Below are 17,128 nucleotides of genomic sequence, written 5' to 3' on the forward strand. Positions count from 1 at the left end.
TCACTGCCTGTAAACAGCGAGTGTATGGGTGTGATGGCACAACGAGCTTCTTTGTCACTAGACGACCGGCTTACTGACTGCTTCAGCAGCTGAAGGCTTGCTGTCGGCTCGCCTCTCTGCACCGGCTGGTTAACTACTGCCGTGGCGTCATGCAGAACATGCATACGTGATGTATGTCACTCCGGCTTCTTTTTTTTTTTTTTTTGGAAATGTTGAGTGGTTCTGGCCTTGGCGGCCTGACAGTGACTCTCCACCATTCAGCCTCGCTGAAATGGGACATTGTTCTGTTGACGCTGTGCAGGACAGTGACACTACGCTGTGACTCAAACACTAAACATGAGGTGGAAACAGAGCGCTAAAATACATGCCCAGTGCAGAGTACAGCAAGATCCGGATGGTCTCCTGGTAACAGAATCCACTACACGGCAAACCTGCGCGTACACATAGCTGGACATCATGGTGTTTCTGTTTCTCTGCTGCTGCTGCAACAGATGGTTGAAGATTGCTGCATCGACTTTGGCAGCTTCAGTTACGCGCTCATGCACTGAGATTGCCAAGAACATGTTTAACTGGTAAATCCTATGCAGCCTCCACCATACGTAGGGAGAGTGAGATAAAGGGAAAGTCTAGGGAGGAATTATGTAAACTGTAAATAGCAGATGCAGTTTTTCTTCTTCTTTTTTTTTTTTTTTTTTAAAGTGTTACAGTAGTATTTACTTTTATTTTATCTTTATTTTTATTTGATATTGTTTTATTGTTGTTATTAATTATTGTATTGTCTTTCTTTACTTGGCAAAAAACCCAACAAAAACAAAACAAACAAACAAAAAAAAATGTAAAATTATAAATTGTACATATGGAAATCTTTGTATTGTATTCTTTTTTTCCTGCTTACTTTTTTTTCCTTATTTTTCATTTTTTGTATATTCTTATATAATGATTTATTTTGTGCTACTGTGATAAAACCGTTTCCCTTGTGGATCAATGGATTTAATCTAAGTATGAACAATGCCTGAAGATGAGTGTATTCATTATTCATTGATAGGGACAGAGCAGAGCTGCACCAAACCTTTATTTTCATTGTTAAAGAATCGATCAGTGATGTAAATAATAATCAGACCCATCACACGTGACCAAAATCCATTATCTTCAAATGCCTTTAATCTGAACGGACTAAAACCCAAAGATATTCAAATAAGAAGAACTGAGAAAAGCCACAAATCCTCACATTAAAGATGAGCCTGTGTTATTTTTGCTTGAGAGATGACATAAAAACAAGAAGTAACCAAATTGATTAATTATTACTAAATGACCATGGCTCAAATAATCACTGCGTTCTGTAAAGAGCTTTCTCATTATTTATCCCTAAAAGTTCATGTCATATTTTGTATAAAACACAATTCCTTTCTCCTGTGGTTGCACAGTGTGCCTCGCCTCACACAGTGATGCTGCTGCTGCTGCTGCTGTAACAAGTAAACTGTTGAGGTAATCTAATCTGTGTTGGCTGATAATCCTTCCAGCATCCTCATGACTGCAAGGAGAAGAAAATCTAAGGCTGCTCCCTTCACTGCAGACTGATAGCGCCGTGCTGACTTTGCCTGTTGCACAAATAGCGAACATCATACACAACGGTACACACACACTCTCACAGAGTTTGGATTAGGGATTAAATCTCAAGTGTTTGTTTGGCTGGCTGTGCAGGCAGCCGGGTGTATGAAACAAGTGATTCCTGCAGTTCCTCTTGCTTACTTCGAAGGATGTTTGTTTCTTTTGCACGTAAAAGCCTCTCTGCTGCAAACCAATTTCCTTCTGGCACAATAAAGGTCATCAAGGCTGCAGCTTTGTTGGCATACATCCCTTTATTAGTAATTAGGTTTGTTGCGCAACCACCTTATGTAGCATGTGGGGCTGCGTTTATTTTTGGAAAGCGTTTTGCGTCATACTTGCGTGCCTCACATCACAACCAATCAGGTTCCTGAATGGCAACCTGCATCGAGCACCCTATTCATTAAAAACAAAGAATCAACCGACATGAGACTTGTCCATCACCAGCTCCTTGGAGGGTTGTACAGACGAGGCAGGTTGAGCCTGAACGACCCCCCAGCGCTTGTTGAAACTGCCTCGCTGTGTCGTTCTAACTAGACATGAAAAATAGGCAAAACACTGCTTTTAATCACAGTGAGGCCCATAATCATTTTACACTTTGAAATGATTTTAAACGTAAAGATTGAGGGCTCTGAGGTGGATCAGTGGTTAGCATCATTACTTTGCAGCAAGAAGGTCGCTGGTATGCATCCTGGTGAGGACACCCGGGATCTTTCTGTGTGGAGTTTGCATGTTCTCCCCGTGCAGCGTGGGTTCTCTCCGGGTTCTCCGGCTTCCTCCCACACAGTCCAAAAACATGTTGAGGTTAATTGGTGATTATAAATTGTCTGTAGGTGTAAATGTGAGTGTGCTTGGTTGTCTGTCTCTAAGTGTAGCCCTGTGATAGACTGGTGACCTGACCTGACCTGTCCCTGAGTCAGCTGGACTCCGGCCCCCCATGACCCAAGTGAGGATTAACTTTAAACTTCATTCATTTAAATTGAAGAAGTGCTTCCAGGTGTGACACCGTTCCATTAAGAAAAATACGTGAAAGCCACTTCGATTTTTGATCAAATCAAAGTGAAATTAATGTTACTGATTGAATATTCTGTTTGATAAATACCAACAGACTCATCAGTTTTTCTAATCTGTCTTTTGTTAGCAGCAGCACAAAGTCAACCAGGCAGCAGAATAAGATCAGGCATGAAAACATATTTCTGGTATTTTTGCATCGACGTATACATTCCCGTGACAACACAATGCATCCAGTTTGTAACTGCACAGCTCCGTTTACACTTTAGCAGATCTCCATTCTCTCAGCTGAAAATCTGTATCACCCATAGTGAATTGTCAGGAAAAGAATTAGCAAAATGGACACGTTCCTTACAGCTAATTGAAAATCTACGCCTGCTCCAGATCAGGTTAGCTGTGCTGCAGGAGTTACCGCCGTGGTCTGAGCAGACTGAAAGAGAGCCATGGTGACATTAAAACCTCTGGCTTTGGGCTCAACATCCCTCGCTAACCCATTCATCTTACTTCATAGTACAGCTCCCTGCAGTAAAGATGTCAGGAGACTCTATGAACTGGTTCTCACCCGTCATGAGTGTATTTCCCCCACGGCAGCATTACATTACAGGAGACTTCAGAAAGTCCTGCAGGTTAAACTGGGCTGACCCAACACTTTTATGGCTGATTAACTTGAAATAACTCACCAGTCGAGCAACATTAAGGCTACAAACAATGCATAATTTAACATACAGTTGTCCACTATGGGACACTTGCCTTTATTAAAGCTTTATTTTCTTCTCCAGGGCAGCAGGTTCTGCACCTAGTAGGCAGGGGAAATTAACAGACATATTGAGGAACTATGAAAGTGTGAGATGAAATGGGTCTCGGCTTTGTCCTGTCAGCAGTTTTAATCTGCAGAAAGTTCGTAGTGTTTAGTTTTATTTTTCTGCCAAACTGCTAGAAAACCAGTCAATCAGTCAGCGAGAAGGTCAGTGAGCAAGACAGACAGTCAGCTCTCTGCTGCTCAGGTCACCTGGCTCACAGGTTCAAGGTGTTGCATCATGTGAAGAGAAGAACTTGTCCATGGAAGTAATTGGCAGATGAGGGATTGTGGGAGTTGAAGTTCTGACAAGCCTCTTCTCGATCAGGGATATCTGGCTCAGGTGGAAATCCTTTCAACCTTCCCTCCTGGTCCAGAGCAGGAGAAAACATCCGCGGCTCGTCCAGGAGCTCCTCTCGCTGCCTCGTCGTGAAAAATTCACGAGAAGTTTGCGTAATGAGTATCCCGCATGACTCGGTCAGTCGTTAGAACGAGGCTGCAGAGGGAACGGGCTTTACTGAGCAGTAAAAAAACCACGTTTAATTCTCTTCACCTTTCATCTTCCCTGCTGTCCTCTCCTGCAGGTCGGCTCTACGCGATGCAGACGGGCATGAAGCTGGACAGTAAAACACCAGAGTGCCGAAAGTTCCTCATCAAGCTCATGGACCAGCTGGAGACGGTGAGTCAGACCTACTTTCCTCCCGTTCCTCCCTTTGTGGAATCCCGTAGCGCCTGGCGGGGGCGGTAATTTTTTCATTACATCTACTCAACTGGAGGCTCTGTGTTACGTGAAGGGGTTCAGTAGACCATTATCTTCAGCAGGAGGCTGCTGGTGAAAGTCAATCAGTGCAGGTCCACTGCTTCCAGACAGCCTCATCCTGATTACTGGAGTGGGTGCACATGAAAAGTTTTTTCCTTGATGGGTAGATTAGACAAGAGCTGAAATCAGGAGCTTTTCAAAACTTTATTAATGTGTTCTAAATGTATTTATGAATCACGCACAGCAAGACTTATATTATTGTTAAACCAACTTCATATCACACGGCCTTGTGTTCTTTTATTTGTTTCCTACTCTTTTAAATACATTTCTCGTCTGTTTTTCTCTTTTCTTTTTCACATTTTCTTTTTCATTTAATAGCATCTGATTGTTATACGATGCGACACTGTGATGCTTCAGCTGCACATTAATGACACAGTACTAACCGGTTTGTTTTGCAGCTGCTACACTGATTATTTAATCAGTTTCAGGAGTCACACTTCTCCAGTTACACTTTTTTTTAATACTAGATTATTAATTTAATTTATCAGCTTAATAGAATTGAACTAGAAAGGCCTCAGTAGAGGGACATAGTTTCCTTTGACCTCTGTGGCGGTCACCAAGGCATGGATTGACCCCAAAATTGAATCACTTCGAGAAGGGACCATACCGAGGTCATGTATGAAGTCTTACGTTCAAACTCCTCTCCTGCAGAGCTCTACACTGTTAACAGACAACCATCGATGGGCCACTATAACCAGAACCTTCAGTATTTTATCAAGTAGCTCAGGAGAGATGAGATGTGTTCAGTTTAGAGTCTACAGTGATTATTTCAGTGTGTCAGATAAATATTTAATCAACTTTAATGTGAGTATAAATGTTGCATTGAGCTGTTCACCCAGTATTAAGAATCTCTGATCATGACTGGGGGCCAAAAATACAAGATTTGGACATCCTATCGTTTACTTCAGACGCTGTTGTGTGGCTCAGTTATCTTGGAGTTGCAGATGTTCAAGTGTTTGTTGTTTACAGCACGTCACTTAAAAGTTTCCATGAAAGGACAGAAGGCAGCAGAGGATACATCTGCCAACAGAAAACTGTTCTGTACCTACAATAGTGCAGATTAACTCCATATAATCTGCATGTGAAAGCAAACTAACAGACACAGTTTGGAAACCATTCATCATCTCCTAGTGCTGTCCGGCTCTTGAAAAGTTTAGCCAAAGCTAATGATAATAGGAGGAGAAGTCTGGGAGAGAGCGTGGCTGGAGGGTTGTTCGTTCAGTTTGGTTAGACCGACTGTCCTTTATTACAAACTGCTCCATGAAGAATGATGTCCTGCTGCAGCGCTGCGTGGTTCGGCTGACAGCCTTATTACTGCTGCTATCAGCAGCCTGACCAGAGGTGCAGCTTTTTAAAATATAAAATGCTGCTGAGCTGCAACACAGGCCTGTGATGAAGCCTTTATCACAGCTCCACATGCATGAATGGATCTGTTCTAATGAAACGCACTGCGGATGTGTGTGTGTGTGTGTGTGTGTGGTCTACCGTAATGAACACACACTAAAAGGCTTGACATTTGCCTGTTCGTCGTGGGCAGCTACGCCGCTCGCAGCAGGTCTGCTCAGAGGTTTGAGGTTTCTTTCCTCAGAGGTAAATCCACTTCACCTGATGTCTCTACAGATCAACCCGGAGAGGTCAGTCGTACAACAGAGCAAGATTCTGTTCTGTATTTAATGCAACAAATCATCCAAAAAGATGGTTTATTACAAGGCAAAATAGAGTGTTTTACAAGATGCAGATCATTGAATTAAAACAGTTCTCTCACTAGTTCACTGTCTTGACAAGCAGGATCACATGTTCTTTACTTCTCTTGTTGATATGTGTGAATTCGTCACATTTGTTCCCATTTCTCACTTTTGTGTGACTCTTTTCTGCTTGTGCAACATCTGCAGCAGACACTTGTCGTTACATATCAGGCATTTTACGCATTTGTCTCATCCAGTATAAACAGTGTGTCACAAAACACACTTCAGTTTGTACCCATGTGTTCTCCAGCCTTACAAGTGCCTATTGTCTGGTCCAAGCCGGGTCGAAGTCTGCGCTTTGGTTTGACTCACATTTGACGCAGGCTGCTCTCCGATCTGTCAACAAGGGCCAGACTAATTAGATTTTGTGGGGTTGTTATTATGAGGAGGTGAGAAGGGAGGAGGTGAGATGAGACAAGAGGAGGCGAACGAGCTCCGAGTGTCCCGGTGGGGCTCCAATAAATGAGGCTTTTGTCAGGAGACTGAGAAGAACAGACAGAGAGGTGATGGAGATGCAGGAAATATCTCACAAATCCTCAGCTTCATTTTCACTTTTACAGTAATTTTGATCTAGTGGTGACATGTCCTGATGACAAATGGACTTGTTTTTACTCGCAGAGCTTGGATTTTTTTTTTTTTTTAGATTTGGAGGCTCTGTTTGAGAGAATGCTCCATCACTATGTGACTTTGCACCCCCCCAATATTTCACAAATCTGTTGCTAAGTGTCAGGAAGAGGTGTTAAGAGCAGCAGAACGGGGAGATGAACGAGATCAGCCTCTGGTCTTTATGGGCGGGAGGAGGGTGGAGGCTGAGGAGATGGGAAATCCCGCGGCGATGCTGGACTCACTTTATTGATCACTCAGAGCCAATTAAAGGAGGCAGTGGACAGAGATGAAACATTCAGACACACACACACATGCACAGCGCTGCCCTCTTGAGCCAGGTTTTACGGAGGCTCCAGGGATCTTCATTACTGTCACACTCAGGATGCCGACATCCGCTGCTTTGATGCATGTATGTGTGTGTTCTAGTTAGTTGTGCTGCTCGTTGGCATCGGTTTGACTTACCTTCTCTTTGTGACCTCTTATGTGTAGCCTGTATATTAGGGATTCCTGAAGTCTGCATCTGGAGGGACACTTTCTAATAGATATATCAGTTTTGAAACGGAGAAAGACTTTTGGAAGAATGATGAAGGCTTTATTATGCATTTCAAATCTATGGATATTTTATTTTTGCTAGAAGGTTAAAAAATCAGATGCTGCTAAATCGTCCTAGTTTAAGGTGTCTGCAAGTCTTTAAAAAAAGCAATGAATTTAGTCCCCTCAGAATAGACCTGGAAAGGTATAACAAGTCTTGAATTTCATTTACAAAGGTGCTCAATGTTTTTCTTTTCTCCCATGGATGGTACTTCATAGATAATTAAGCCCCTGTTGCCTCTTTTGTTTTCATGAACCTGATATTAAGTTACATTCTTTGCGGTATGAATGGAGAAATCCTGCTGCTGGAATAACCACATTAGGAGTCGACTAATAAAAATAAAGAAAAACACAATGGAGAAAACACACCGGAAAAAAAAAAAAAAAAAAAAAAAAAAGTGCAAAAACAGTGCAAAAACAACCAACAAAAACCCAACGAAAAAGGAACAAAAAAAAAAAAGAAAAAAAAAAAAAAAAACATAAAAAAAAGACATTATTTATTTTTATTTTTTTAAGAAGACTATATAGACAAGATGAGGTAGTAAACGGTTATTGCACATAGTGGACTGGGTTTGTTGGTGGAAAAAATGCAGCAGTAACAGAAGTGCTGATGTGTTTTTATTAGTAATAAGAGAGACCGATAGTTGATATTTGGAAACAATATACAGTCGTCCTCAAATGTATTCCTACCCCTCCATTAAAGAAAAGGCAAAATCCACAATAGTCACTCAAATAATGAGAAACTGAAAAAAATAATAATACATAAAAATTTGCTAAATTATAATTTAGTGAAATAAGACATTGCTTTTGAATTGAGGTTGAAAAGAATAATAATAAAAATTTAAAAAATAAATTAAAAAAAACCTGTCCCAGACATTATTTTAATATATTTCTGTTGAACCACAATTCAAAAGTAATGTCATGATTCTCATTCAATTATTATTTATTATTTTTATCAATTTCAACTTATTTCAGTGACAACTGTTTTTTACCCTCCTTTAATGGGAGGGTAGGAATACATTTTAGGACGACTGTACATAAAATAATAGAAAGTCTAATACAAAACTTCATTACATATCTTTATTTAGGTTTTACATATGTTGAGTTAAAACACCCTTCAGACAGTGCTGTGGATGGGACACTATCCAAGACCACAGAGTGACTACAGATAGAGAAATGTCTTTGCATCACAGCTAAAGTGATGCATTTTTAAAATCAATTTAGTCAGTCAGGAATTAGTTAAAATCATAATGAAAATTGGAGAAAATGTGTAAAATCAGATCTGCTCATCAGTCGGGCGCTGATCCAGAAGGCCAGGTCCTGTAATCAACCGATCTCATCAGGTTTGGAAAGTTACAGAAATATTCAGACGCGGTGCCCCCTCATCTGACGCGTGGGTGGAGGGAGTTCTCGAAGCTGTCCGACAAGCATCTGAAGTATAAAGCGAGCTTTATGGAGCTGCAGTTTTGAAGTTGAGCTACCTCACCCAGATTGATGACATCGTGGCTACTTCTTGGAGCGAGCCCGAAAGGGAAACTCAAAGACAAGTGCCTGGTGACAGGGGCCACAGCCAAGAAGGATAATTAATTTGGGCCCAGAGGGTTGGTTTGGTGTCGGTCCACTACTTGCAAAGCCGGACTGTGTGCGTTTGCCAACTGGGTGGCAGGCAGTAGCGGGTTATTAGCAAACTACAAATGTTGGTTTGATTCAGTGTCAAAACAGAAAAATCTGCTGCAGGTAAAAGCCTAAAGCTGGATATGTGCTTAATTAAGGTCTGATCGTTTGTTTTGGATTTGTGTTCTTTTTGCTTTTTGCTGTCACCAGTCTTCAGTTGTTTTTTTGTTTTTTTTAATCAGATATAACCCGGGTTAGATTCAATACAACGAATGGTTAGATTTCAGTATGCACTCGTTCCCACACAGTAAAAGCTTCCTGAGGTGCTGTTGACAGCAGACAAACCTGACAATGGCATGAGGACAAATCTGATGATTAATTTTTAACTGTAAAAATATTAATCTTCTGTAAAAAAAAAAAGAAAAAAAAAAATCAGTGCCCCTTTCAGGCGGACGTCCTGCTGCTTTCTTTATGTGTTCCACTCCTTTATGAACTGTTGCCAGCAGTTGTGACTCATTTCTATAGAGCGAGTGAGTCAGGACGCAAACCACAGCAGCTTCTCTCTCCTTTTTTTTTCCTCTTTCGCTGATGACCTGGCTCGTACGTACAATACATGTTGGACTCATTAATTCTATTTTCCACTGTCATCGCCGGCTCAACTCTCCGAGGCTTTGCTCTCACTCGGACGGTGGAAAATCACTTGTTTAAAAATCAGCCTCATATGGTCCACTGTGGGAAATCTCCCAACGCTACCAGCCAGATGCTACTAAATTTAGAGGATTGTCTGCTGCTGCAGCCGCAGAGGTTACACTCTGAACATACGCCGATGGAACCGTTGTTCACTCAGGGATGAACCAGCAACGGTGGTGACACATTTATATGCTCCTTTCATTTCCTTACGAAGAATTTACAGCATGATTAAACTGATGAATGTTTATTCCATTCATGTAATATGATGAGAATCGTTAACATTTTTCAACTTCTCTGCTGATGACGATTGTTTCCTCCTTATCCTCCTCATCATCCAGCTGTTACATACAGAATAGCTGGTGTTTACTGATGAACCCAGTTGCAGATCAGTGGCAGCAGCAAAAAGGTGAATCTAAGAAGACCAACAGTAGAGAAAAACGAACCACAGTGGCTCAAACAGAAAAGTGACTCCATCCTGGCCAAAAAGAAGCAGCTCTTGATTCTTCAGAGACATGCTCCTCCCTCCGGTTGGCGTCTTTATAAAGAGGGATTCATGCTGCAGCAGGTTAATGAACCCAAACACACCTCAGAGTTTTGACATGAAGACCAAGGCTACGGTCAAAGTGACCCAAACCTGATTTTTTTGCCCCCAAGCCAACCGGGAACGAAGCTGTAAAGAAAAGCCGAAAAAAAAAAAACAAGATTTGTTCAAGGCCGCTTGGACATGTGGTCCTGAATCATATCTGATCTTTTGCCATCTGACTCCTGTCTGAACGACCAGATCGCATTTATCTGACGTCACTATTTGTTTAAGTAGGCGGGAGTGGAAAACCATGGAGGACGACAATGTGGAGTCCACTCAATGGAGGGACAGCGAGGTTTCTGAATTTATTAGTATTTGGGGGGACAGCTCTATTCAGGCCAGTCTCGAGGGGTCTTATTGGAACCGGGCCGTTTTTGAAAACATTTCCAAAGAAATGGCCGAGCGTGGATATAAACAGTCCAATGCCAAAGAAAACTAAAGAGGCTCTGAGCCAAATATAAGGAGGCGTTGTGTCCTCTTCCATGCATGCGGGACACTTTTGGGTCGTATGAAATTCACTCAGGAGATCACATACAAGTCGCATTTATTTGGAAATGTGAACGAACTCGCAAAAAAATCCGAATTGAGCATCAAGTCCTGCCGTCTGAACGTAGCCCAAGAAGTGCTGACTGTCATAGATTACCCCACAGCCACCTGAACTCAACCCCACTCAACATTTATGGACAACTTGGAGACTGAGAAACATTCCTGACATGACAAGAAACTCTTTTGGTACTGCTTGGTCTATCAGGTCTGAACAAACTGTTGCAGCTCCAATGCTGCTGTCACAACAGCAACACGGGGATCTCTGGTGTTATTTGTCAGTTAACGGCGAAAATAAGCAAAAGCTGTTTTATGAAGAACACATCGACAGTGACGGGACATCGTGTTGCTGCAACCGAGCCGAGGAAAGTTGTTTTCAAGTCTTTAAATGTAGACTGCATGAAATGGAGCGAAAAGGTGGGAGACGGGCGAACGCCAGGCAACACAAGATGATGAAACAAATGTCACGACATGGCTGATGTATTTCTAACATTAGATTTGAACCATATTGAATAATTTAGTTCTCCTCATGCCTCAGCGCTCTGTATTTACTTTTGACCAAAAGTGGTTGGTTGGTTTGGACCCTCTTCACTATTTGCTGAGTCATGTCTCCCGCCGTGAAGATGATGTAAATCAAGTCGGAATCAGGCAATACAATGATATATTTAAACTCACTCAGTTGAGAAAAAAAAAGAGAAGTCGCTTGTGTTCTTGTAGTGGGCTTTCAGTTTGGTTAACTGTGACATGAAACCCGACAATGAGCCTGAGAGTCTGTGTTTAGTTTAGTGAGTTCCCTTTGATCTCACATTCTTTATATTCCCTGGCCAGTTGTCCTCTTGTCGTCCTGCACTCAGCTCAGTGGTTTTACGTTCCTCTGCTGCGGCACACATACAGCGCCGACTGATTCAGTCCGTGAACAGTGTGTCTATTGAGGCTGGTCAGGGTCCACCTGCTGGAAGGAACCAGCGCGTTTGCTTTAGTGCTTTTATAAGAAACCTGATTCCTGCTGGACACTGTAATGGAGAGAGAGAGTGAGTCAGACAGACGGGGAGTGAGCGTGATATTTAATGTAGAAGAGGAAATCCAGGTGTGTATTACAAATGTATACAAAGCAAAGGCAGCTGAAATGAGATGAATTGTCACATAATGAGGCGAGGATGCGTTCGGTCGAATTGAACGGTGTGAACTCGACCGCGGGTTTTCAAGCAAGACACTCAGGATCCCGCATTTATTTACGTGTTTGCTTGTTCACTTTACTGCGCAAAAGTTGGTGTTTGTGAAGGTTTAAAAAACTGTTTGATGTGCTGTATGCTTAACAGTGTGCGGAGTTTCATCCATGTTGGATGGTTCGTCGGTTTCATCGACTCTGAAACCAAAACATTCCTTTAGTCCTGTGTCTCCTCTGGTGATCTTTCTCAGCTTGGCTGCTTGTCCTCCAGCTGATAGTATCATGGCTGGCCTTTGCTGGTGCTTGTTTTACACTAAAATGCATCACTTTAATAGGCAATCTCCTTAAAATGTCAATAAGAAAGATGTCAGCTCGACATGAGGTAAAAAAACAAAAAACAAAACGTGTGTTCATGTGAGTTCTATCATCGAACTAATACGAGGTGTGTCAGAAAAGTTCCAGGACTGGTGTCACAAAAGATATATTTCAAACCCAAACTAGCAGTTTTTCCACTTGAGACGATCAACCAGCACGTCTACAAAGAGGTCCTGCAGCGTTTGCTTTGTTCGAGAAGAGGTGAGAGTTGTGACAGGACAAGTCGTGGCTGCTTCACCATGACAACCTGCTCACAACGCCCTGAGCATCCCACAGGTCCTGGCTGAGATGAACATGTCTGTGCTGGAGCAACCTCCCTCCTCACCCCACCTGGCTCTGTGGGATTTTTTCCTCTTCCCCAAGCTCAAGGGAGTCATCAAGGGGACCTGTTTAGAAGACGTGGACGACATCAAGGTGGCTGTGATGACGGAGCTATGGAGGATCCTGGAAGAATCCTTCCAGGAGTGCATGGCAGCGTGAAGAGAAAGCTGGGAAAGTGTTTTAGACTCCAGGGGGATGACTTGGAAGGGGAAAACTTGAAGTTTGGGTTTGAAATATATCTTTTGTGACACCGGTCCTGAAACTTTCCTGACACACCTCGTATATCAATAATTACATCACTTTCTGTTTTCACAGCTACTGAATTCTTTCCAGTTATTATTTCCTTTCCATATTTGACCAATCACACTAAAAAGCAGCGCCCATCACATATCCATTAACACATACCTACTGTGTTTTGCTCTGAAGATTTCTTTACTGCTGAGTTTGCGGCCTTTTTAAATGTTTTTGAGTAATTATGTTTGTTTTATTTGGTTCAACAGATGAAGAAGGAGCTGAGTGACAATGACTCCATCAGCCAGGAGGTGGTCGGCAACGCCCACATCGAAAACTACGCCTTAAAAATGTTCCTGTATGCCGACAACGAGGACAGAGCGGGTCAATTCCACAAGTGAGCAACACAAATGTTGTCATATTTGTTTCTTGTGGCTTTACCTGACGACAGCATCATGGAGTTAAAAGGAGACGCATCGAGACAAGACAGAGCAGCTGTCAATTTTATCTTCATTCAACAAGCGTAGTAGAGCGTGCTATTGTTGGATGATCAGTGAAAACCTTTGTTGTACTGAGTGGCTTTGGGCAGTCGGGGAAGTTGACAGTCAGACAAATATGCTAAAATCATGAGGGAAGCCAAATTTGAAAAGCGTGACTGCTGCTAGGACCCACAGCTATAAACAACCGATCACAATGCAACTTAAAACGACACCGAGTACACTGGATAATTTTTAAAGTGCCTTTTTGAAACGAAGTTTTGGAAAAAAGCCCACACACTTCGCTCCTCCTTGTTTATCTTCTTGCTCCTCCTCTCGCCTCCATCAATCAGACACGTTCCTAATTAGAACACTCTTTTACTTTGCATGTTTCCGACAGCCGGCTACGTCGACCAAATGACTGCGTTATCGGTGACGCCAACATCTGGCTCCGTTTTTATCATTATAGCTTGTAGCCATCAGACACACACACACACAGTGGTGCCATTAGGAGACTCCTGTTTCACATCCTTACAACCTATTTGTCTCAGCAGCAGGCGATGACTCATGCAAAGCCTCTTAGATTATGGCCACATGTGTTCACGGGACACCATGTTAACAATATATCCACATGTTCATCCTGCATGCTGGTGTCGTTTGTGTCTCTGTTAAATGGTGTCAGGCCATTATCTCATAGAGACTTTCTTTCATCCGTCTTCCTGAAAGACGTGGAACATGCTGCTGAGGCTTTAAGTCGATTCGAAAACAAATTGTTGTGGGAGATCTTGTCCTATGTTGAGCCAAATGGTTGCCTAAGCTGATCCTAACCCTATAATGCCTCATAGGAGTTCCAGCTATCTCACCTTCAATCGTAGCCAAACTTTTGTTGCACCTCTTGTGTACTTTTGCGGCACATTGAATGCATCTGTGGAAGTACGCATGAGACCATCCTTACAAGAGAAATGGCAGTGGACTTCAAAACGCTCCCACGAATCAGTTTGGAAGGCGATTAAAAACAAATGACATGACTTATTGCATGTGCGAGCATGTACATACAGCACATGGCTCGACGGGTGAACATGTGATGGGGGGACCGCCGCTCCTCCCCTCTGCTCAAACCACAATCGTTTCATCTCCCTCCATCCACACCGCACTTTTCCATCAACACCGGAGCTTTGGCTTCACACTAGCAGTCGAAGGGGCTGTAATAAATACTGTAACCTCTTATATAAGAAGATACCAGCAACTTACAAAAACAAAATCTGCACATAGTTCCCACCAGCAGTTTTTGGTTTCGCTGGTCTTTCTTGGGTTTTTTTTTTCTGGTGGATCCATTTGCATGGCAGCTTAAAACTCTGGCAGTTTTTAAAATGTCTTAAAAAACACAAACGAGCAGGATGGAAAGCCTGGGCTCTAAAAAGGTTAGTCCTCAAGGGTCAGTTTGGGTTAACTTTGCTGTATGAATGAATGACCTAATACTGCAGCGAAAACCCAGTGTTATTATTATACTCAATGACATCACCAGAGATCAGCGTTCACATCAAACAGCAAACTTTAAAAGCCTTCTAGATGCATCGCAGGATAACATATTTTTAGCAGAAACATTCCAAGCAGTTGGATCCATCAGTCCTTTCTTCATTACCAAAGACCAACTGTTGAAAACATGCAGGTCATGTTACCACACAGTTATTGTTGCCGATTAAAACCAGCTTTGATTAATTACTGTTAATGTCCTAGCGGCAAATCTTTAATTTCCTGCCTGAACTCTGCCAAAGATTGTTTGCGAGTGAAAAGATGCGCGGCTCCGTCACAACGCTCTGACCTCCAGTGAACTGTGCTGTCGAGCAGAGAGAACACTGCTCTCTGGAGAAATGATCATTAAATACAGCAGAGTCTCACTTCGGCCCTGTTTGGAGCTCATTATGTTTAGAGCTGTGAAGGAGTCTCTCCGTTATTTGGTTCAAGTGGATGGTGAGAAATGAGCTGTAAAAGCCAGCTGTTAGTCAGTCAGTATCAATCAGGCGGCCCTCATTAATGTTGATGATTAATTTATCAGCTACTGAATAAGTGTTGCTGCTCTGAACTCTTGACACACCTGAACTGAATCTTTATTTAGACTTGACTTGCTGAAGACGTAATTCAAGTTTTTTTATAAGGGATATAAAAGGATATAAATTTAGGTTTGATGAGTGGATTTGTATTCACTAAGATGCCATGAAAGCCAAACTGTAGACATCAATGAATAAACGCGTTCGGAGCTCCGGAGCAGCTCCCATCCAGCTGAGCAGCTCCTCGGAGTCCTTCGGGGGCGGCCGATACACCTCACAAGTCCCGCTCTTTCTCCGCTCCAGCTGTTGAAACCAGCCCGCTGCTGGATTCTCTCTTTAATCAGAAGACACAGCAGTGAAAGTGGGAACACAGATTGCCAAATGCAATCATTTCTAAGATTTGTTTTTCCTTCAAGACAGAAACGATGTATAAGTGATGCAATGTTTGTTTTGCTGTCCCACGCCGGGAAATGTGGCACGATGTTGAAAATGTCTGCGTAATTACAGGGAGATGTAATTAAAGCACTTGTCATCACTGTCACAATGAAATGCAGAACAACACAACAATCTGAATACTGTCTCTACCTAAACCATTGCTGAAATTTCAGCCCACACTCTCACCCCCGCAGTAGTTCAGGGGGAACAACTTGTGACAGTGGCTCCACCTTAAGTTTTAGGTGATGCTAATAGTTGTCTAAAGGCTGCACTAAATGCTCACAGTTTGCTGCTCATCACTGTGTGTCCACTTTAAAAATCCAACCCAGACGTTTCCCACGTCACCGATGGAACTAAAACTGCTCCTCAAATCTCTCGGGTCAAATCAAGTGAACTTCTTTTTTTTACAAAGTCGCATATTTGACTTTACAGTTTGTACGACTTGTCCAGGATATTTTCGAGGATGGCAGGTCAGCTTTTCTTCCATGGAAGTAGAAAAGTTTGGCTTCATGTGCAAAGCTGCTGCTAATGTAGGTCAGGAAAACACCGCAGCCTGTTGATCTAGTGTGTGTGTGTGTGTGTGTGTGGCCTTACGTATACGGTATTCGATATAAAAAACTGCGTGATAAGACTGTTTTAACAGGAGTGTTTTCCCCGGTGGTTTGGGCGTGGTTTAAATGATGTTAATACTTCAGTGTTTAAATACCAAGAACAGAACATAACCTTTTAGAAGAAGTGCAAAAAGAAACCAGGAGGAGGGGAAGGGTAGAAAACAAAAACCAACTAGCCAGGCAGTCGAGGACTAAAATAAATGTAGTTTTTAAAATCTTCAACAATCAAACAGAAGTGTAAAGAAACCCTGCCTCTAGGGATCTGGTTTTCCACATCAGGATTGAGCTTTTTCACATCACTGGTTGGAGTTCGTAATCGTTGATAAATTCATCGTATTTAGATGTACATATGTCATATTTAAGGAGGCAGGCCAGTATGAAACTAGGATTAAGTAGTTGGACAAGTTGCATAAAAGAATATTTTATGATTCGTACATTTTCCTCCTCATTCATTCCTTTCATTCCACGTATCATCTGGAATATAACATATGGAGTTTTAATGTTTTTTTTGTCCTTGACAGGAAACATCTGGGAATTAAATCAGAACAAATTTTTATGTCTTTCATATGAGCACACTATATTCTCATTTGTCTTCTTCTCTCCTTTTGTATTTGGGGTTTTCCTCATCTTAACTGACATTCTAAAGACACACAGCGTGTTGTTAGTTGTGATCGTTCACTGTTTATAAAAGGTGGATGCAGATTGTACAGACATCAACCAGAATATGACCCTCACTCTCAGTTGATTTGCTACCTTACTAAACATTTTAGTACAACATGGTGTTCATTTAGTGACTGACAAGCTGCTACTGTACGGGTGTGTGTCAGTTCTCAGTCTGATTTGACCTTTAATGTCAAAC

General features: G+C 42.2%; 1 protein-coding gene across 2 annotated transcripts in view; it reads left to right on the top strand.

Annotated features, from left to right (window-relative positions):
* The window catches only part of vta1 (vesicle (multivesicular body) trafficking 1), a 64,090-nt gene that overhangs the window by 17,017 nt on the left and 29,945 nt on the right, over positions 1–17,128 (top strand). For both annotated transcript variants that reach the window (XM_008289664.1, XM_008289665.1), the window contains exons 2-3: positions 3,997–4,091; positions 12,969–13,096. In XM_008289664.1, coding sequence (XP_008287886.1) covers positions 3,997–4,091; positions 12,969–13,096 — 223 coding nt within the window. The remainder of the gene's footprint in view (positions 1–3,996; positions 4,092–12,968; positions 13,097–17,128) is intronic.

This window comes from Stegastes partitus, unplaced genomic scaffold (assembly GCF_000690725.1).
Source record: "Stegastes partitus isolate 25-593 unplaced genomic scaffold, Stegastes_partitus-1.0.2 Scaffold629, whole genome shotgun sequence".
Lineage (NCBI taxonomy): Eukaryota > Metazoa > Chordata > Actinopteri > Pomacentridae > Stegastes > Stegastes partitus.